The sequence below is a fragment of the Stenella coeruleoalba genome (assembly GCF_951394435.1).
Source record: "Stenella coeruleoalba genome assembly, chromosome: 20".
Lineage (NCBI taxonomy): Eukaryota > Metazoa > Chordata > Mammalia > Artiodactyla > Delphinidae > Stenella > Stenella coeruleoalba.
Genome location: NC_137166.1, coordinates 39,072,357 through 39,094,972, shown reverse-complemented (window position 1 = coordinate 39,094,972; position 22,616 = coordinate 39,072,357). Strand labels below are relative to the sequence as shown.

Below are 22,616 nucleotides of genomic sequence, written 5' to 3'. Positions count from 1 at the left end.
TGCTTCAAGGAGGTCAGCCTCCCTACGTAACAGGAGGCCATCGTGCCACCCACCACACACCTCCTTAGCCACACAACACACACCTCAACACCCATACCAACACAGGCAGACACACACAGATACACACATCCCAACACACGCATCTTTACCAACACATGCATCAAGGCACCAGCACACACGACCACACACCGCACACCTGACACCTCTATCAACACACACCCCGTTACATACATCTCAACACACACACCCCTACTAGCATGTGTCCACACACAAGCATGCACTCCCCCAAACCACACAGCCACACCAACATATCTGCAAACCCCGATCCCGCACACTAACCACACCGCAACTCCCACACACACGTACCGAGCTTCGTGTCCCAACTCACCCTCACCCATACACACCAATACCCGTACCCGGCGCGTGCATATCCACTCCCAATCCAGTACACCCACGGCTCCCCCCACACCACCACACGGTGGTACATCCACCCTCGGCAACTGCATCCAAAAATTCAAAGCACCTTACAGACACTCACACAGCAACACCAGCCCAAGAGAGCACGACCACTCGCACACCAAGTCATATCCCAACACAGACAACAGACATTCAGACACACGCTAGCCTCCCGACATACACACACAGTCACAACTGCGTGTTGAATGCTCTATTCCCAGAAGCTAGGGTCAATTTGAACCTGCTAAACCCCCTACACCCACGACAGCAGACTCAGCCCCCCAGCTGATCCCGGGTCCTTCCCTGGGACCACCCTAGGTGGGTCCAGGGCACAGTGACAGCCCAGAGCATTCTGCTCGGCGCGGCCAGTGCGCAGTGGCCGCTTGGTTCAGTTTTTAGTGCCACCAGGAGCGACAACAAAGAACCCGGCAGCCCCTCCTCTGGAAGGCTTCCCAGATGACAACTCTGCCTCCTAATTTACACCTCGGAGGACGGTGCTGACCAGGAAGGAGGAACAGAGGAGACTCTGCTCTTTCTCTTCATCTACCCGTGGGGGCTTCCCCGCTCCTCTCTGGAGAGAGTCGGTGGCTGGAGAGAGCTGGGAGCTGGCACCTGCCCTGTGCCTCCGCCTCCTGCCCTGTTCTCTGGCCCACCACCCACACCCAGGCCACCTTCCAACACTGGCCTGCGCAGGAGAGCACGGAGACAGAAACGGGACCGGCAGAGCGTGGTACAGCTGGGAGGGATGGGGGAACTGAGATTCGGACAAGCTACACAGGAAGAGAGCTGGGTCCTCTGCACCAGGCCCTGCTCCTGGGGCCCCATCCTCTCTGTCACCCTGGGGACACGGCCGCCAGACACTTGTGACTTGCTACACGTGTGACCTTGAGTAGAGGTTAGGGGATCCCTGAAACCGCAACTTTGGGGAGTCACTTTAAGCCTAAGTGTGCAGCTCGGGCCGGGTCCCAGTCGATCCTCAGCAGAGCTCAGCAAGCGCGGGGCCACCTCCTTCCTTGCTTCTTTTCTGGAAAAGATGCGAGGACAACCTCCCCCGAGACACAAAGAGAGGGAAGGAGCACTTATCTGAGCTTCCCAGAGCCTGCCTAACAGGGCTGGTCCTGGCCAGTGTGGAGCGGGAGATGGGGCTGGCGAGCAGGTCTTCTGCTTTTGGCTGCATTCACCCCATCCCCAGCACGACCCAACAGTGGAACTAAAAGGCCAGAGGTCAGACAGACGTGGCTAGAATCTCAGTTCCACCACTTCCTAGCTTTGGAACTCAATACGGTTTCCACGGCTGTTGACATCCTCTCCTCCGGCAGACTGCAGGCTCTAGGACACGGAAGCACAGAGAGGCTAAGGAGCCCTTGCTGGGTCTCACAGCTCCTGAGGGCCAGCACTGGAGCCCTCCACCGTGACCGTGACGCTCTCCACTTCCTGCAGCCCTGCCAAGTCCGCCCCGAGGTGGGGAAGAGCAAACCCTGAGCAGCACTGAGTGAGGGGCCCTGGCTGTGCCCCTCCGGTGGCAGGACCCTGTCTCCAGGGCATGCAGGCCCAGACAGGGATAGCCGGTGGGAAGGGACCCAGTGGGAAAGGAGCTAAAAGAGGGTCTTCCCAGCCCCACCGGGCACACCGGGCCCCTCAGAGATAACACGACCTCACTGCCTGCTCGAGGCTCAAACACAGATAGACAAGAAGTTCCCAAATCCTTAGAATCGACAAACCCTAGTTCTCTGCTCGGTGGACCAGACCCTTGAAAGTTACCCTCAGGCCGTGGAAACATTTGGGAAGGGAGAGGAGAGGAGGGAAAAAGCAAGATGAAAAGGGTCTCTGAGTCTTCTAGACTTCCCCACTCCCACCTCCCAGGCCCCGGGTAGGGGAGTGAGCTGCCCAAATAGCCCAGCAGGGTGGGTAAAGCCGGACTGTGTGTGGAGGTCAAGCTCTGGCTGAAGTATGTGCTCTGCCCGGAGCCGTTTCTTAAACATTAGAAAATGCACTTGTCTCTGGCTTATGATTATGACGTTTTCATTCACAGAAAATAAAGGGCAATTGAGGTCTGATATGTAACAGAAGAAATTGTTTCCACACATTCTCATAGTGAGTCTGTATTTAGTTCATGACCCATCATCCAAAAAGAAAACTGGTACTGTCTGCAGTGCCCACCATCCTCTACTGATGCTGGACATTTTGACATATGAGGTGGGTACAGCCCTGCCCCCCCTCCCCCGACCCCCAGTGACTCACCTGATTCTCTGTGGGACAGGTATGGACAGTTCTGAAGTCAGGTTAGTTTGGGTAAAATGCAGAGAGCCTCTTTCCCAGTGTACATCCGACAAGCTCTCACAGGCTCTACCTGCAGGGTCCGAACAGGAGTCCACACTCTACCTGACACCCGACTTGTGCCCTCCCCCTGCCCAGGAACCACTGGCGACAATGACAGGGTGGTCAGGGCAGGTGAGCTGGAGCCGGGGGCCTGCCCCTCACTCGCTGGTGTGGAGCTCCACCCTGCCTCTTCCTGCCGCCCCCCTCAAGGGTGGCCCCTGGTGTGGGGTGACCAGCTGCCAGGACGTACATGCCACAAAGCTGCGAGCCCCAACAAGCTCCCATCTGGCCCCCTTCTTGGCCTGAGGGGTCGTCCTCAAAAGCACCAGTTGGACTCTCCCCAGGGCCTCTTCTGCAGCAAGAAAGTGATTTCAACTCCAGTTCACAGCCAGGGAGAGAGAGGACAGCCAGCCGCAGTGGCTGAGCTGGGGGTGCTTCCCCCAGAAGTCACTGAATTGGCTAGATTCCACAATGGAAAGGGTTACCTGCCACAAGAGCTACTGAAGTGATTGAGGAGGTCCCGTCACCCTTTCAGGTCCCTTGGGACCAAATGTGGACGCCAAGGCAAGTGCGTCTTCTCCAGCCCTAGGGCGGCCCTCCCGTGCATCGACCCCTCTTGTGAAGGACTTGTCCCGGCTCCCAGGCTCCGGGTCTCTGGGCACTGCTACCTATCCCTATCATCCTTGAATCTCCAGCATCTTGCACATTGCTCGGTGTTCAGAACCTACTTAATAAGCATTTTGTCCTTGAATGAAAAAAATGAACTAATGAATTAACAAATGAATGAATTCATGAATGAACAAATGAGTCACAGAGTTGCTTGGTGACAGGGAACTACCTTGAGGGAGACAGATTTCAATATAACCTTACGAGGAACTTTCTCAGTAAAATCTCCAGCACTGGAAGAAATGGACTCAAGACGCAGCACCCTCCCGGGTAATACACATCTGCAGCTCCAGGGTTGCCAGCCTGTGACCTGAGATTCCATGTCTAGGAGTTCCACTTAGGGAAATAATTGTGCAGGTGATCAGAAAGATTTAGGTGCAGAAATGAAAAAATGGAAACAAGTTTTCTACTATGCTCAGTAGATCACTAGAGGCAGACTTTTCCCTTCGCTTCTCCATATTTCTAATATTTCCTCAAGGAACATACTATGTGTATGAAGCTTTTACAAAAGGACAGCTATTACTACAAACCAGGAGTGTGCAAAGGATAGCCCATGGGACAAATCCTTCTGTCACCTGTTTTTGTAAATAAAGTTTTATTGGAAACCATCAAGCCCTTTCATTTATGGCAGAATCAAGTAGTTACAGAAGAGCCCACATGTCCTGCAACACCTAAATTATTTCTTGTCTGGTCCTTTACAGAAAAAGTTTGTTGATCCTTGTGTTGAATATTCAATGGAAAAAAAATATGTGACATATATTTAAGTAAAAATTATATCATATAGAAGACTGTGCGTGCAGTATGGTCCTTTTTTGTGAAATACATCTTCAAGTGCACAAAAAGGACTGGGAAGGAATGGACTAAAATGTCTGCAGTGGTTATCTCTGAGTGGTAAGGGCACATATATTTAAAAATTATTTTTATTGGTATTTATCTGTATTTTCTCAATGTCTAAGATGAACAAGAATTAATGTAGGAGAAAAATAACAATAATGTCATTAAACAACAAAAATAGCAACAAAGAAGTCAGTAACTGTCCCTCTAGAAGGAGACCAAGTGGTAAGGGTTTGAAGGTCACTCATACAGGACATTTCAGAGGTGGTCAGGCCCCAGCTGCCAAGGCTCCCCCCACTCAGGGACTATTTTGTGTCACACAGCAACTTTGCTGATGGATCACTACAATTTTTCAAGGCAAATTACTTAAAAAAAAAACAACCCTAAAACACCTATTTTCGCAACAAATTTAACAGAATATATTTAGCAATAAAGAGAAACATGCATCTGTCTTGGTCTTCAAGGAAACAACCACTGCACACATTTTACATTGAACTAAACATAAGCAAGTTGGAAATTTTCCAAAATACCTCTCAAGATGATTGAAGACAACCGAGGGTGTCCGAAAACCACGATGACAACCACTGAGTTAAGAGTTTCGGGACATTACTGTAATGAAGAGACAAGAGCGCCACGGAGGGGACCTGTTTCATCGTACATCAAAAGGCTTTGGAACTGAGGTCAAACCAGAGGAAAGAAACTGGTGTCCGCCTAAGTCCCAGCCCAGCAAGGCACCTCCCAGGGGAGAGAATGGATCCTCTGTGGCATCCTCTAACCCCAAGGCCCAGAGTAAAACATCACTGTCTCCCCAGGGTGTGCCCTGCTCCCTGCAAAAGCTGAAACATGACCCCACCCTTTGAAAGCAAGTTACGCGGTAGAGAAAGCCAAGCCCACCCACTACCCACTTCCTCCTGCCAGCACCTGGCTGGGCACCCCCAAGAGGAGGGCCGGACCAGCCAGGGAGTCAGCTTGTGCTGTGCCTCCCACAACTCTCAGACACATGCCACATGTCACACAAAACCCCAAGGCTCACAGCAACAAAGAGGTGGGTCCCCCAAGAAGCCAGGCCCTGGACAACTTTCCCTTGGTGGGAAAAGAAAACAGGCCCGGGCACGTGAATTCCACCCACCGCTGCCCCTGCGCACAGCACGGCTCCCTTAGTGCCTTGGCCCACCCATCAGGTCGCCGTAGGGAGTGTTCAGGCATGCACCGTTTTGGAGCTCTGCAGCCTTTTTTTAAGATGTGGATCAGGGAGAGGATGGTGGCAAATCTCTGTGCTTAGCTCGGCCCTGTTTGTCACCAGCCAGGCCACCCAGTTCCCCCTCTTGCCTCCCAGCACACATTAGAGGCACAATATTCATTTCTTACATTATGTTAACAAGCCGCATTGTCACAGGGTTGTCTCGGTAACTAACCAGGACAGCCTTGGCTGGCTCCACACCTTCGCACCCACAGCATACCAGGACTTAGGTGAAAACAGTAAGTAAAATGCAATACAAAATAAATAAATGGAAATACAGCCCCAGGAAATTGAGTGCTCTCCTGACAAAGAAAAGCTACACCAGATCTGGCTCAGAATTAAGTGGAGAAGCCCAGCAGAGAGAAAAGCCACGTGCACACCGAGGAGGACCTGCTTTAGCGACACAGCTCCCAGGGGACCCCCGAGCCCTGCTCAGGTGCCTCGCCACTCAGGTTTTGCCCAAGAAAAAAAGGCCCAAAACTCTGCCCAAGACCTGCTCCCCTGAGCTCTTTAGGGAGGGCTCACGGCTTCCTGAGAAGGGCTTTCCAGATGGCGCCTGGTGGCAGCAGTGCCAAACTCCACAGCTTAAGTAAATGTTGCCGTCGCCCCGTCCTGCCAGGAAAAGGCATGGGGGACCCAAGGCTCCTCTCAGCTGCTGTGACGCTTGCTTCCTGGAGAGAACAGAGAGCCCCCCACCACCTGCCCCGCACCCTGCTGGGGAGCCCCCTTTCCTCAAGCATTTGCGATCCTCACTGCACCCCCTCGTTCCTCCTCAACACGCCAGCCCGGCCCCCACAGGCGGTGGAGGCGTTGTCACGTGCTGAAAGAGGAGAGGGAGGTGAGGAACCCAGAAGGGTGGCAAGAAGGCCCAAGAGTCACAGGTGGCAAAGGTTCCAGCCCAATCACCACGAATTTGGGGACGTTTACACAAATCCAGTCTCCTGATCTCTGCAGGTGTTTCTCCACCCCTACCATCAACGCCGCAAAATAGCTCGACAGTTATGGGAGTTAGGGCTCACGCCTCTTCCAACCTCACGTGCTCAGAACGCTGCAACGTTCTTCCCACATGGATCTGTCCCGGGTCTCCCTCTGCTCTCCATCTCAACATCCCCAAGTATCCCAGCGGTCTCCCCCTAGAATCCAGGGGAATCTTGAAGGCCAGTAAAACAGGAGGCTTGTTGAAGCTTGTCCCTGTTTCCACCCCTGAGACAAGGGCCACCTACTAGAACTTAACCCTCTCAGGAGTGTGCTTCTTATAAGGGGGCACAGAGCTCCATGCCAGTGAAGGGATTCGAAGGCACAAGCAGCCTGATGGAGAAGGGGTCTGGTGAACCCAAGCTGCCCTGCAAACAGAGGCTGTCCCTGCTCTGCAGCAGCGGCCGCTGGCAGTACTGACATATTGGGCCTACGTTCCCAGGTACCGAATGGCATAGCAAGAGAGTGGGTGGATGAAAGGTGGCTCATGACACCTGCTTTTGACCAACAAGCAGAGGCCACACTGTGGCCATTTGCAAAGCAAACTGCTAATTCCAGCCCCAACACACCCGAGGTGGTGGCCAGGACCTGAGCCCGAACCTCCCATTCCAGTTAATGGCAATCACGCAGCTAACGCTTCATGCTCCATTTTGAAAACTGACCGCTTAATTCTTAGCCTCATTGTAACCTGTCCTTAGCTAATCCGTGTTTTTCTTATTACCATTCAATTTAGATTTCAATGAACGTTTGTTCCTTGTGTTAACAGGAGTACAGAAGGAGCACACAGTGGGCACCTAGGGCTCCCTGAGCTCTCCGGGCAGGAGCGCAGCACCCGTAGGAGCACAGGAAGGACGTGAAGGTGGGCAGAGTGGGGCTAGACTAAAGCAGGGCTCCAGTGACCCTGCAGCAGGAATCCATCGCTCAGACAGAAGACGGTGTCCTGGTAATCTGGGAATCCCCAGGAACGTAGAGGAAAGAGGCTTCGCTTCTGGGATCTCGTGTCACACATCTTTTATATCACACTCCCAGTCTGAGGACTTTCAGAGCCAGAACGATTTCTCTCTTTCTGAAACGCTAAGTGACAGCACCATCGGGCAGCCCCGTGGAAGTGGGCTTTACAGCTCCGCGCAAAGGGGTGAGAGAGACAGCCAAGGCCCCAGAGTGGCACTGAGTTTTCCCAGGCACAAGACAATCAAAGGGCACGGGCTGACGGGACGTTTATAAAAAGGAGCTGCTGTCAGGCATCCGATCCCCACACGGGAGGACGGTGAGGTGAATCAGCATCTGAGGGCTACTGTTCCCCAGCTCCAGCACCATGCCTGGTGGGCGGACCGCCCCCAGATCCAGCGGAAAGGTGGGAGACCAGAGGGAACCCACCTGGACCCCTGACCTCTGCCCCACTGGACACGCCCCAGGAGCCAGGCTGAATCTGGCCAGCCTATTAGCCCAGGCGGGGCCAGCTCCCGGGAGGCAGGGCCAGCCAGCATCTGCCCAGGCAGGGCTTCAGCACACACAGCCGAGCCTCCGTAAATCTCCACAAACACGGTGGCCGCCTGCACACACTTCCACATCGGGACGGAAAGGCTGCATATGGCGCTCAGTTTTAACAGCTGAGCTTTAAAAAAGTGCAGCTTTTCATCTCACTGAACCAGCTCCCAAATTAAAGGGTGGGGGAGGGAGAGAGAGGGGGAAGGAAAAAGGGGAAGCCAGAGTGGGCAGCGGGAACCTTCCATGCTAAATTTGATTTACAAGGAATTTCAGACTAGTATCCGCTCAAAATTTTCCCCCTGGAAAATGAAATAATGTTCCCTGTTTGTCATCCCCAAGTTTACTAATTTCAAGTTTTTAATTTCATCTTTTAAAAAATAATTTGTTTTTCTTTCTTCTGTTTTTAATAAAAAATGAAGGAGTCTATCAATGAGGAAATCACTCACATGCCTTAGATTGGGTTAACGATTTTTAAGTAAATTTTAAATGGGATTCTTGTTTTCCAAAGTTCTGCTCAGCAAAGAGATTAGTGGCCACAATGCCCAGAGGGCGTCCCCTGGTCCTAAATTTTAATTCCCTGCCTGGAGGTGGAAGGTGCTGGGAGAGGAACGGGAGGGAGAAGCCTGATAGGGCAGTTTTCCTGGAATTGCCTGGAAACTTTTACTTTCTGTTTCCTCTGCTGATAATGACTGTCTTCGGCTCTGCAGCCAGCTCCCCTCTCTCCCTCCCAGCCCCCTGTTGCTGCATGCCATCCCCAAGCTCCAGTATAAAGTTTGGCTTTTGCAGCAGGAAGCAGCTGGGCCAAGCAACCAGCGAATGATAATGACCTCAGAAATCTGCTGTTCGCTCGGCAACAATAGGGTGCTCAGTCTACTGGAAAATTGTGTTCATCAGCTAACTCTGCTCAGTTACTAATTGACATTGCCAAATATTTTAAGAACAATTGGAATGCACAAGCAAAAAAAAAAAAAAAAAAAAAAAAGAAGATCTTAATCCTCAGACTTAAATTTTTTCTTTTTCTTTTTTTCCCTTCTTTTGGGTGCCCGGATTTGTTTGTGCAGAGCAGGCAGTGGTTATCATGAATGGGGGCAGGGAGGAGGAGCCACATGAGAAAAAGAGGTGGAAAAGAAAGAAAATCTATCATATCACTAGACACCCGATGTAAATGCAAGGGAGCCCGGGATAAAGGCCTTTGATGCTGTGGTCAATGGGCCAGCACAGGATGGAGACCCAGCATTTCAGGAATGCAGCTCAGGCAACAAAAGAAGACCCTGCAAGGCTTCCAGCCCAGCTGATCAAATAATCCTTGTCCATCTCAAAATATTATACCAGAAGTAGCAGGGGTTAACAATATTTTCATCTTTGCGTCTGTTCCTGGCTTTCCGTTGATCATGTAACTTAGCCGACTTTAATGAACAGAGGGTCAACACATTCAATTACCCCTTTCCCACCATCAACACTTCAATTAGCCCCTCTCCAAAATTATGGGGAATGCAGAAGGTAACTGCCCTGTTGGATATAATGAACAGTATCGTTTCTTAGTACATTAAGTTTTAATCATTCTGACCGTGATTTCCAAAGCAAAATCTAAAGAAACAGAACTTTGGTCGTCTTCTGACTCAGGGTAAAGCTCGAATTGGAGCACAGTCTTAGACGAGGTTTTAGGGAAAGATGCAGAGATTAATGCCATCGGAGCATTTGCACGCAAGCCAGGAATGAGGGAGCATCAAAACAGCTGCCCCACTTTCTAAATGTCATAAAAGAGTAAAATTTATAAGCTGCTGCTTTCCAAATAGTTTCCCTTTGCATCGTACACGGAGGAAGAAATGACATCTACTATGGTGTGAAATTATTGGTAAGTCAAATCAACAACAACAACAAATATAAAACAAAGGGGAAAGATGGGGAAGTGATCTGTATGACTGGTCTTGTCCATTTTCTGTTAGAAAATATGACCTCTCAATTTGTCAAAGGTCCTAGTTTTCACAGTTGATCTTAAGCTTGGTTCTCAGCAGTTTGGAGAGCCAAAGAACAAACACATTTTCTGGTTCACTGGAATCATTTTCACATGTTCACTGATTCAAACATTCTTTTGCTCACATAACAAACAGCTGCATCCCACATTAGCCTAGCCAGTGACAGTCGCCCATCTCGGCAATAACTGTTTGATTGCAAACTTGACCCCTTCTTCGTCTCGGTCTGAGCAAGACATTTTTAAACAGCCACTCCGTTCCAATCCTCCTTTGCAAAGAATTACATCTGATAACAAAGGACGTCTCTGCCACTCATTGTAAGCCTTCTTCTGGAGATCTGTTCTAAGAGGCTCTCTGTAAAAAGGTTTTTTATGATGAATTCAGAACTACTATCATGTTAAGAGCAGCGATTTATAAAGAAGAATTCATTGGTTAAGATCTGAAAAAATAGTTTCTCAGGCCCTACTGACCCAGTTTTCAACAAAAAAAGAATCAAGTGATGCAAATTAAGTTTTAAGACATTGTTATGCAGTCTGAGGAATTTGTAAAACCGTGTTTTTGCAGTTATTTCTTAATAGAAGCCTTAATAAGTACTTCTTTCTTTACTTAAGGGCTTAAAGATTGTTTTTTTCTCCCCTTCACCTTGCAGGTTTCTCTCTAACAGGTAATAATAAAATACCTATTGTGTCAAGATTTTTATGTAAATGCTTATTTTAATCACACTTTATACAAGTCAGACTTGTTGAAATAGGAGGGAAGACTAACGCGATTTGGTTAAGGGTCCTAATCCCAGGAAAACCTGACTGGCCCAGGCGTGCGGCTGATTTGGGCTGCATATTGGTATGCCATCAATTTTCCTACTTAGTCAGAAAATTATGGAAGTGTCTAATTTGAATATGAAGAAAACAAAGAAGTCAACCAGAAATGAAAGAATCTGTATTCACAATTGTACGATACTTCAATGAGGGAAATAAAAGTGAGAAGATAACCGCAATTCAAGTATAATTCTCCTTTGAGTCCCAATCCCGGTTGGTTCTTTTAGGCAAAAATGGGCTTTTTTCAACTGAGTATTTAGAGATATGGAAACAACAGAGATAGGAATAGCATGAGGCTATCACTTGGCCAGAAGGTGAGAAAAACACGGTAAACACGTCATTATTAGAGCCGAACATTTGGTGTCGGAATATTCTGCTGAGACCTTTTCATTTCAGCAGGGCTGGGAGAGGGAGGAAAATCTGTCAGTGTTAACTCCACGTCACTCCAAAAACTTAGGAAAGCCAGTATGCGCTCTGCTTTCTGCCCCAGAAAGGTCCCACATCCCCAAAACCGTGAGATGACACTCCGCAGGGAGAGGGGACCTCCTCACAGGAGGCCAGAAGTAATCCCTCCTGACAGTAGGACACCTGGCACTTTGCTGCCTTGGTGCACAAAGATCATCTCAGAATCCCCGCCGTCAGGCATTGACACTGGAAAACCCTTCCCTTGCAAGTTTTGGGCGGTGGTCACTCCAGGCAGTGTGGCCTAGCCCTCCGTGGTGCTGGAGTTCCTCATTAAACTCTTCCAGAGCGTCACTGAAGTGAATTGCAAACAAGGCTAGGGCTCCAGGTGGAGACAGTGTGTTTCATGGGTGTTTAAGCAGCGGCATTAAGTGCTACCGGAATCTTTGGAATGTGCAGTGCAGATTTATGTGTCTTAACAATTCTTTACTGGTTTGTAATAAGCCACCAGACTCACACTTTATTTTAATACTCATTTTGTCCTGGAAGAAGGGTATACTGAAGCATGACAATAACAACACAACTAAGCTGGCATCTACTTAATGAGTGTGGTGGTGAATTGCCTCTAATACTGAAATATTTATTGAAACTGAGAAGGGAAAAAAAAAGAAAAGGGGAAAAAAACTTTTAAAAAATTACCCTCAACAGTGCCACATCTTTAACAGTGGGCAATGCAGTGCCTTGAGGTGCCTCAAACTGTCTTTCATTTTCTAGACTTAATGGCTGATTGCAGAAATCAATGTTGCCATTAGTAACAGGGTATTTGTTATGGCATGATTTCCTCTGTTGTTAGGCTGCAGAATGATTACAGTATTAGCGAGATGCTTTCTTTATAAAGGGCTAGAGATATAACTTTCAATTTACTGTCCATTAGTAAGGGGCTTTGGAAATACGAAGGCAACAAGCTTACCTGCTGTTAGGTAGTGATTTTAATTTAGCTGTCTTAGGCTAGTGAGTTTTTTTTTTTCTTTCTTTCTTTCTTTTTTTTTTTTTTTTCCTCAAACTGGGCCAGGAAGCTTCAGCATTTCACAGACATTTTGATGACAGATTTTCTGCTTTGCTATTTTAGACCCCAAAGCTGTATCGCCCGTGTAACACAGTACAATTTAAGACATGAAGTCGCGCATCTGTGTTTCAAACCTCTGTGCTTCTCCAAACCATCAGAGGAGAATGGTGTGGTTCTTCAGGTTAGAGGCACCTGAGCCAAGCTGTACTTTTGAAAGGGGGCCGGAGAGAGGTTTGGTCTAGGGAGAGGCAGTGAGGGGCCCAAATGACAGAATTATGGGCATACACTTGGGGGAGAGATGGTGAGGGTCTGAACTTACACATTCACATCCGCGGATGGAGCCAAACAGCAGCTCCCGGGTTCCAGGGGTGATGGTGGACGGGGGTCAGGGCATGAAATGGGGCCAGGTAATCACAGGGGAGGGTAGGCTATCCCAGCTGGCAAACGTAACAACCGGCCATCTCCCCCACACGGGAGGAGGATCAGCTTACTTTCCTGGTGGCCAGTGTTCAAGGGAAGGTCAAAGAGTTGAAAAGATAGCCTTCCCTTGAGGCGGGGCAGACGGGCAAGGTCCACATACAGCACAAAGCCACGGTGAACTCAGAGCTGACTCTGAAGGGCAGCGAGGACCCTTCCCCACAGAGGCTGGTGCAGAACCAGGCCCCGGGGCAGGGAGGGCCCTTGCGCCAGCCACCGCACCCCCATCTCCCCTGGCAACCTACCTGAGGAGGACGGCGAGGAGGGGTGTGGGCTGTCCTCCTGGGCGCTCCCGGTCTGCGAGAGCCCGCCTCCGACCCCGCTCTCCTCAGTGACGTTGGAGGAGCCGGGCGTGGTGGAGCGGCTCACCGACTGGGACTCCTGGTCACTGCCCGAGCCGCGCCGCTCATCGGGGCCCCCGTGCAGCCCGTCCTCGTCGCCCTTGCGGTCCCGCTTGTGGACGCGGGAGTGCACGACCACCTGGTGGTAGGTGCGGAACACACGGCCACAGTCCGGGCACTCGGTGGGCTTCTCCTTCAGACTCCCGGGACCCTGCAGGTTGTACTCGAGAGCCTGGTGCAGCCCATGTGACAAAAAATCCCGACTGCCTTCCAAAGGGTCGAGCGTATTTGGCAGGTCTCTCTGATTGCCCGCTTTAGTGCTGTGAACCAAATCAGCAGGCATTTTCTGCTTGGAGCCATCTGCTCCCACTAACACGTACTCCCGCTTCTCCTTATCAAACAGAACTCCAGCGTTCGCCAAGGTGTCTTCGTGGTTGCGCTGTAGCTGGTGCTCTTTAGACAAGAAGCCGTGCTCCATGGCCATGCCCCTGGCCATGAGCTGCCACGCCTGGTAGCTGTTCACGGGGTCCATCTCGGCAGCTTTCGCCGCTGCCTGCAACCGCTCGATGCAGCTGGATTTCAACGGTGGCACAAGGTTGAGGCATCCCAGGAGGGAGTGCTTGTCACCCTCGGGGACGCCATGGGCCATGCTGGAGATGGGGGTCAGCAGCTTCCCCACAACCTCCTTCTCCTTCACGGGCATCTCGCCTTTGCCGTAGAGCTGGCTGGGCTCGCTCAGGCTGGCTTTGTCGGCAGCCATGAATGAGCCGCTCTGCAGGCAGGAGAGGTACCTGGAGTACAGGTTGGCGTGGGCCTCTTGGGACATGCTGCCCATGGGCACAGGCACCTCGGCGTCGCTAGGGGACTTGTTCTTCACTGACAGCTTGTTGAGGTGGACCTTCATGTGGTTCTTCAGGAACCAGGGCTCTTTGAAGCGCCGGCCGCAGATCTGGCAGCAGTGCTCGAAGGAGTCTTTGTGCTTCCGCATGTGGCCCTTCAGGAACCACGCCTGGCTGAACACCTGTCCGCAAACCTCACAGCGGAACTCGTTGGCCGACTGCTCCCCGCCGCCGTTGGGGCCCTGGCCCTGGGCCGACTCAGCCGTGATGTGGGCCTTCTCCACGTGGCTGATGAGCTCCTCCTCTTGCGAGGCAGCGAAGTCGCACAGCGTGCACTTGTAGGGCTTGTGTAGGATGCGGATGTGGCGGTCCAGCTCCTCCCTCTTCTTGAACTTGCCCTTGCAGAAGGTGCAGCGGAAGCCAGCAGCGGGGGTCGCTGAGTCCTCCTGCACACTGGCCGGCTTGGGCGAGGGCACCGGGTTGGCCATGTCGGGCACGCTGTGGTTGGTGGGCAGGGCCAGGTTGCAGGCGGCCAGCGGGGTCTGCTGGGCGTGCGGCAGGGGCTTCAAGTCCGGCCGGGGCTGCAGCAGGCTGCTCTTCATCTGCTTGTCCCGCAGGATGGCCCTCTCCTCCAGCTCGTGCAGCAGGCGGTTCTCCTCGCGCACCCGCCCGCGCCCCTTCCCCAGGTTGCCCAGCTTGTGGGTCCGCAGGTGAATCTTGAGGTTCCCTTTCTGTGCCGCCCGGTGGTCGCAGTACGGGCACTTGAAGGGCTTCTCGCCGGTGTGAGTGCGCATGTGCAGGGAGAGGATGCTGTTGAAGCGGAAACGTTTGCCGCACAAAGGGCACGGGTACTTGCGGTTTTTGCGGGCGTCGTCCTCGATATCGCTCATCTGGGACATGATGCCCAGGTTCTGCCCGTTGAGGAACTGCTGCAGGTCCACCCGCCCATTGAGGCTGGTGTCCACATCCCGGCCCAGCTGGTTGGCCAGGAGCGCCATCTGACTGCCCATGGGCTGGCCACTCATGGGCACGTGGGCCTTCTCGTCGAGGGGAACCGGGGTCTTCTCCTCTGGGTTGGGCCGTGGATGCAGCTCGGGGAAAGCATGGCTGAGCTGCGAGGTGATCTGGTGCAACTTCTGACTCATGGCATACTGGCCGTTGAGGACGGGGCTGCTCAGATGGGGCTCAGCTTCCGGTGCCGCCGAGGACACTCCAAGGCACAGACTGGCTTCTTCCATCCCTAAAAATAAAAAGAGAGTTCAGATCTGTGCCAGGTACCGTGGCGCAGCGAATCAACAGCATCAGCTGGTGGGGAATTTGCATTTCATGCCTTACCTACACAGAATAATGCTAAGGAATTATAGTCAAAAACAATAATAAAAAAATGAATTATTAAATGCCAATTATGCAATATGGCACTGCTCCTCCAATTTGTTTTGGCGATAGATCGTCTTCCTTGTATTTTCTATTTACAGACTGCAATTATTCATTCACATTTAAATTATTAATGTTTTACCACTTTCAACACCTAATAACAAATCAAGGGTCTACGTGTTAAACTTTTCCTCCTCTCCCCCCTTGTAGCACCTGCACCTGTTGGTCCAGTTCAAAGTTTGCCATAGAGCAGAATGGCTTTAACTGCAAGACCAAACTGACTCACTTGGAACTTTTGTTTCTGGTTACTATATTCGATATGTTCGCCAGTCTGAGATGAAAGAGATTATTTTATGATTTGGCAAAAAAAAAAAAAAAAAAAAAAATCCAACCCAGTGGCACGATATTTACTGGTACATAATAAAACAAGATAATGTTTGGGGAAAAAATAAAGTAAAGGACAGGCTTTAGAACAATAAAAGGGATTTTGCTTTAGTCAACAAAAAGTGCAGTAATATCTCATTAAGCTGATTAGTATGCTGCTTAGAAACAGTACTAGGTGCTGTAACACATGATTATAATCATAAAAATCCTTCAGTGTTTGCAAGGAAGCATTAACGAGGTATATTAAATTTTAAGGAGACTGCAAGTAGCGGCTTTGCAAACCTCAGAGATTAAGATTTAACCCTTATGTTACGAAACACTGTTATTTTGTCATTTGGTAACTGTGCCCATCAAAAGAAGTATAAATTACCTCGTGATGGAATTTTAGTGGATTGTTGAGACTGCTCAAATTTGGGTAGGGGGTAAGGACTTACATCACAGAGCGCGCTTTCCCTGTCCTTCAACTGGCATGATATCTGCGGCAGGGACTGTGATTGGGCTTAAAGAGATCTTTTATAGAACTAGATAAAAACCAATTAAAATCCAGGGACGATGCCATAGGAAGTCTCAACCAAGTTTGAGTGTTTTTAATAACTTTCCCAATATACAGTAATGAGTACAAATTGTACCTGCAGTATGTGTTTTGCAGAAAATTAGAACTCAAAGCTGTTTGTTAAACACTAACACTCAAAGCTGGTCTGCATAATTGGCTTTAATAGTCCTCTCTGCCCCTCTCCAGCCTGTGCAGAATGGCTGAAGCCAGGGCATTCGGGGGTGGGGCAGAGGGAACAGCTCCCTCCACATCAGAGCATGTGGGGAGCTCAACTCTGACAGGCAATGAATCCACGCCTGGGCTCCTTCTATTTCTAGATCTGCCTTCCACTTGAAGGAGTCCAAATTTGTTTCCTGCCACTGGAACAGTTATTGCACATCCATCCCCTTTGTATCCCAATGTTTAGATGCGTTGGCCAGCCAGGTGGTCCAGGAGTACCGCTTAACCCCAGCCAGGACTGATTGCTGGGCCAAGCGATTCCTCAGGGAGACCTGTGGGGACAGAGCTCAACTGTGGAGGAAGCACATTCAGCCCCGGTGGGGTCTGCTGCCTGTTGGGCTTCCTGCCAGGCAGACCATGCGTGGATGGAGGGTCTCCGATGGGAGACCTGACTTCCTTGGCAAGAAGACAGAGGCTGTGAGTCTGTCTTGCAAGAGAGGAGAAGAAAAAGACATGATGTTTATTTTCAGGAGTGAGAGAAACTGCAACCATGGTGCAGGGCTGACTGTCCATGAACAACTATACACACTCACACACACATACAGGCACACGGTCACTTGCAGTAAAATAATGTTTCCAATTTCCATCTTTTCTTTTTTTTCTCTGGTGGCAGTCTATACTTAAAAAAAAAAAAAAAAAAGAAACCACTTTGGAGCCTGGTCAGAAAGGAGTAATTTCTCATGGAGATTCTTACATTCATTCAACAAAGTTGCTGAGTTTCCACTGTGTGCCAGGTCCTGTCCTTGGCACTGAAGACGCACTGGTGGACGACAAGACTGTCCAGCCCCAGCACTCATGGCACCCGCTGACCAGCGGGGAGGAGCAGGCCCAGTGTGAGAAGTTGCTGGGGCAGGACTGGGGCCTGGAAGGGCCCTGTCTAGAGCTGTTTCTCCACCTTCAAGCCCCATCCAGCTGCACTGGCTCCTCTCCTGAGCAAACATGGATCATGACCCTGAAGCCACTTGGGAGCGCTCAGAATTCCACCCAAGAGCTCTGAGGAAGTTTGGAAAGTCCAAAGCCAACATGGATGGCCCACTTCCAAAGGCTGCCCGGTTGGCCAGCTCAGAAGACATGAATCCAGGAAGATGGGCTATTTTCAGGTTACTGCTGCTGAGCTGACGCCAGTTCGGCAGGAGGGAGAGGAAGCTGAATGTGCAAATACAGCAAGACTGCAAATCAGGTTGGATGCGCCGCATCAAGTTGAAGACCACCCCCCACCCAGTCACGCCGTGCAGGTAACAACAGCTCAACTTGTCAAATAATGAACATGGGGTGTTTTCAAGTTAGGTTTGGATATGGAATTCTTTTATTATGCTCAAAAAAATTTTTTTCAGAGTCAACAAAGCTTTTTTTAACCCCCTTTAAGCCACCGGTCTTCAGGTGCCATTGTTGAACTCAGCAAGTTCGAGAATGTGCAAAGGCACAGGTGGCTCCTTCCCCCCAAGCAGGTCTCAACTCACATATCCCCTTCTCACAAAGGCCCTCCATGTCCACCTTGTCACAGAAAACTTGATCCCCGCAGCCTCTCTCTACACCATCACCTTACTTTCTTCTTCATGGGACTTACCACTGGGGCAGTTTTCTTGTTGACCCTTTTACAGATGTGCTTTGCTTCCATGCGGGCAGGCTCATGTCTGCCTTGGTCACAGATAAAGCGTCAGGGCCTAGAGCAGAGCTGGCTCATTGTAGGTTCAGGACGTTCTAACTGAATGGATGAGTGAACAGACCCTATAAACACAGCCCATAAAAGAAGGCTAACCTGTAGTAGAACCACTTTCACCCCAACTTCATGGGATTCAAATTCAGCTTTTGCAGAAGTCCTTGAACACCCAACAATCCGAATCTGTCAGAGTCAGAAGGGTCTTGGGCTCCCACCCAGAACCTGGGGGTCCAGAAACAGCCAAGGGAGAGCCACACCCCGACACCAGCTCTTTCAACTATACGTACCCACGGTGGCCATCTGGGCTTGGACCACTTCTGATGGCCCAGCTGCTGGCACTAGGAGACAGAGAGCAATCAACCCCTTCAGAACTTGATCATCTATCCTGGGATCCGTGGGGGAACCCAGAATTTCAGTAGAGCTAGCCAGCTCACCAGAAGATGCTCTGAGGATTACGGCCCTCAGCCCCTCTAATGAGCCCCAGCAAAGCCTGTGCCGAGCCCCACAGAGAGGCAGGGCCACGCCTGGAGATCATCTCAGAAAGCTCTGTGAGACCTGACACCCTGTGATTCCATGAGTAGGTGCAGGTGCTGCCGTGGGTCAGTCATAACCAATGCCAGCTGCTAGACTCAGAGCAAGGAAGGAGAGTGTGAGTTCCTGGAAAGAGCAAGGGGTAATTGGTGTGCTGTCCCTGGGCCAAAGCAGCCGAGGCAGGACGAGCTGGCCCCAGGCCCGGCTTGGGACTCGCAAAACCTGGGTCGGCCCCAATTTCTCCAGGCTTGACACTTAATTCCTCCGGAATTCATTTACCCCTTATCTCAGTCATTCAGTAAATACTTGCCCGGGGCCTTCCATGTAGCTGCCCTCAAGGGCCTCTGGGTTCAAGGGGCCAGTGCAGGCAAGGCCACCAGTAACAGAGAAGCGATGAAAAGACCCCAGAGAGACTGAATCCAAAGTTTAGAAAAAGAAGAAACCATGGCAGACAAGGTATATAGAGGTGTGTGTGTGTGTGTGTGTGTGTGTGTGTGTGCGCGCGTGCGCGTGTGTGCGCGCACACGCAGAGTATGACCGTGTTGGGGGAGGGGCAGCAATTCCCTAAGTGGAATTCCTCTAGCAAGGAATACAATGTGTACCCTGGGAAACGAAGGGATCACTTGTCCTACCGTTAAGGGATTGGATCCAACGGCAGCCCTAAGAGCTCAGGGGCTGGGAGGTGGGGCTGCCTGCGGGGGCTCGGCGTTCTGATGGAAGGTGACATTACTCCTTTTCCCCAGCCCTCCCAGAGCAAGCACAGGGAGAACGCCTTCTCTTTGGGACCACGCTGCTTCCTCACAGGCCTGCGGCGAATGTGTTTCAGTGTCCCTGGCAGGGCCACCTGCCACAGGACACTCGCCTGTCCTGACAAACGGGACAGACATACATACCCACACGCAGCACTGCCCCGAATGGTCACTAATACCTGGGAGCACTTTATTCCGAGTACCCAGCCTATCCTTCATTCCCCAGCGCTGGCTCTGGAGCCATCACCCTGTATTCCAGCAGGTGAAGGATGCACATTAAGAAACCAGGAGCCAGCACAGGGTGGGCCATGACCCGGGGCTTAAGGCCAGCGGGCAGCGGGGACCTTCTGAAGAACCTATACAATAACTCATCTAACCCTCTCACTTAGGTAGGAAAACCCTCAGCACAATCAAAAGCAAGTAAACAAACTACTAAACACTGAGAACAGCTCACTCGGCCTTCAGCTCATGGCCCCAGCCCAAAGCATAGCAGGAAGATCAATACGCCCTGGCTAACTGATAGAAGGAACAAATGCATTTGTAATTTTCCAAACTGTGAAGAGGCAGCTGGACGTCCTTACTGAGACTGGACAGGGGACACTGTGAACTGTCAAATCTGGTGCGTCATCCCTCCAACATAGAAACACTACACATCCCACCGTAGTCCTGATCTTTCCTGAGCCTAGGGTCATGGTGGGGCACCGGGGCACTCAACCCTACTGTCAATATTGAGGAAGACCCAGGCTTGGGCCCGAGTCCTGGCCGCCATGGCATTCCTCACCGTGCAAATGTGTGGGCCTACCTCTGAACACAGGCAGGGGCCCCAGCTGAAAGCTTCTGAAGGCTAGAGGGTTTCTCCTTGAGCTGTGCAATTCCACATTTCATGAAGAGGGTATTCTCAGCACATGAAACCCGCCATTGGACGCACACATTATCAAAATACATTCTGTCTCCTCACCCCCATCACTGCAGGTACAGTGAGCCATTCAGCTGCCTTTGATGGTGCTAATGGTTATTTTGATTTTGCATTTCTGCCTTCAAGACTATTTATTTCCTGTGATATCAATGACAAAAGTTTTCACTTAACTCTTCCAATAGAGAACCTAATTGTATCCTTCACTCAAAATGAAATTTGAAACTATCAGGACACCAGAAATGCCAGCTGCTACGAGTCTAAATAAATTTTACACAAAAACACAGTTTCATTTTGCTAGCACAGAAAAAAAAGAGTAATCTTATGAATAGCCCAAAAAATATAGATCTTGCCAGTAAGTTGCATGAAGGAGTTTTATCCTTATACCATGAAAAAAGAATAGTTAGGAAATAAAATGACTTTCAAAATAACCATTTCAACTGGATTTTAAAATATCAAATATTGTTGTCTAGCCAAGCACAACTAAATATTCCCTTTTTTATCAACGGGGTAAAGGCGCTGCCTCAGAAAACTTGCAGGAGCCCCAAAGCCCCCAGTCGCTGTGCAAGGGGTGGGGCTTAGGTTCACAGCAAGGGCTGCAAACACCACTGTGGGTTTTACCCCAAAATCGTATCACAGAATGCAATTCTGGCAGTAGGTGGACCTGTTTCCTGGGGGCGCAAATGACTCTTGGCCCTTCCCTACAACCCACCTTGCTTTCTTACACTTAGGGTAAGCAGTAATTAAGACAACTTCACTTAGAATACAATGGCTTCTTATTAAATACCATTTTTCCCATTGTTGTAGCTCAAACTGTTTAACCAAGGTTGTTATAAGCGTAATATGCTCCTGTTCTGAAATATAGAACACCAGACTACTGAACCTTTTCAGGGTCATTAAACAGCTGTAAACATTATTACAAAAATAAACCCGAGATTTCATGCTTACATTTTGGCCTAGAGCTTCCTATGCTGAGCAAGTACATTTTTTCGTCTCTTACAATCAACGCTGGTGACATTTGGGCATCCAAACAAATTACATCACAAACATTACTGAAGTGGGCAGGATGCTGAGCGGTTTATTTATCAGATGATTAATAGATAAACAGGAGGGCAGCACGGGTGACCCGTTCCGTTTTGACTGATGTGTAGACAACGCTATGAGACAGGGCCAGAAACAGTTAAATCCTTGCTGAATTTATTAATGAAAATATGATATTCGAATAGGGCTGCGGAGTACGGCAACTGTGTAACCAGGAGAGTCAAGTTGGAGAGTATGGTCAAACACCCCAACCTCCCCTTTTGGGTGGAATGTTGGCCAAAAAGTCAGGGTGGTCTCTGCCTCTAAAGGAGAGTGGAACTCAGCTGGGCTGGCTTTGCACATGGTGCCCCCGAAACCCCAGGCAGCTTCCGTATTGTTGGGACAAGAGTTGGAGGACTTAAAAGAAGAAAAGAGAATAAAAAAGTATCCTCTCTTTGAAGGCTTTGGATGATTTCAAACTTCTCAAAGGCAAAGAGGTCTCTCCAACGTGTTGGCTTTTGGAAAGGTTGGAGCTGGCCCAGAACTGAAGACAGACAATGAGCACATCAGATGGGAAAGGAAAAACGTCCACAAAGAGTTCTCCTGGTCCTCGACTCGGGGTAGAGCAGACTTCTGGTCTGAGTTCCTGGCTCACTATCTGCCCACCTCACACAAAGCCAGGCAAACAGGGGATGGAATTAGAACAACCTCATGTGGAGTAGTTGTTAAGATTGTGGACTTGTCAGGCAGTGTGGACTCTCAAAAAAATAAAAATAATAACAACAATAATAATTGTCATCATCGCCATCTTCACCTCAGCCCTCAACATCATCACCACCTACATCAGCCACAGAATCCTTATCATCTTCCTCATATTCAGCATCTTCCTCCTCTTCACGGCAGCATCGTGCACCAGCACTGGGCTGGGTACTTACTTCACAACTATCATCTCATTTAGCCTCACACAACCTCGGATGGTAGGTACCATACTAGCCCAATACTAAAAATGAGGAAACTGAGGCTCAGAATATTTAAGCCCCACAAGGGCACATAGCTGGGAAGCCTGACTCCAGAGCCCAAGCAGTACCCGCTGCAGGGGAAGGCTGCCCCCTTGATGTCCACACCATGTTCAGTCTTGCTGGGCTGGATGCTGACAGATGCCACCTCCTTCATTTGCAAAACGTGTGGAAACAAAGGAAGCTTCAGCTTATGGGAAAGCTCAAAGGAGCCAGAGCCCTCGCAACCTTGTTTGTCTGGAAGTGGAAACAGACAGTACAGTCCAGAGAAAGCACCCCCGGGGGCTGGCATGATGGGGTGGGTGC

The 22,616-nt window shown here is 50.2% G+C and overlaps 1 protein-coding gene across 3 annotated transcripts in view; it reads right to left on the bottom strand.

Annotated features, from left to right (window-relative positions):
* Window positions 1-22,616, bottom strand: part of ZNF536 (zinc finger protein 536) — a 282,945-nt gene that overhangs the window by 81,238 nt on the left and 179,091 nt on the right. For all 3 annotated transcript variants that reach the window (XM_079907425.1, XM_079907426.1, XM_079907424.1), the window contains exon 4: window positions 12,957-15,131. In XM_079907425.1, the coding sequence (XP_079763551.1) occupies window positions 12,957-15,129 (2,173 nt within the window). In that variant the 5' untranslated portion in view covers window positions 15,130-15,131. The remainder of the gene's footprint in view (window positions 1-12,956; window positions 15,132-22,616) is intronic.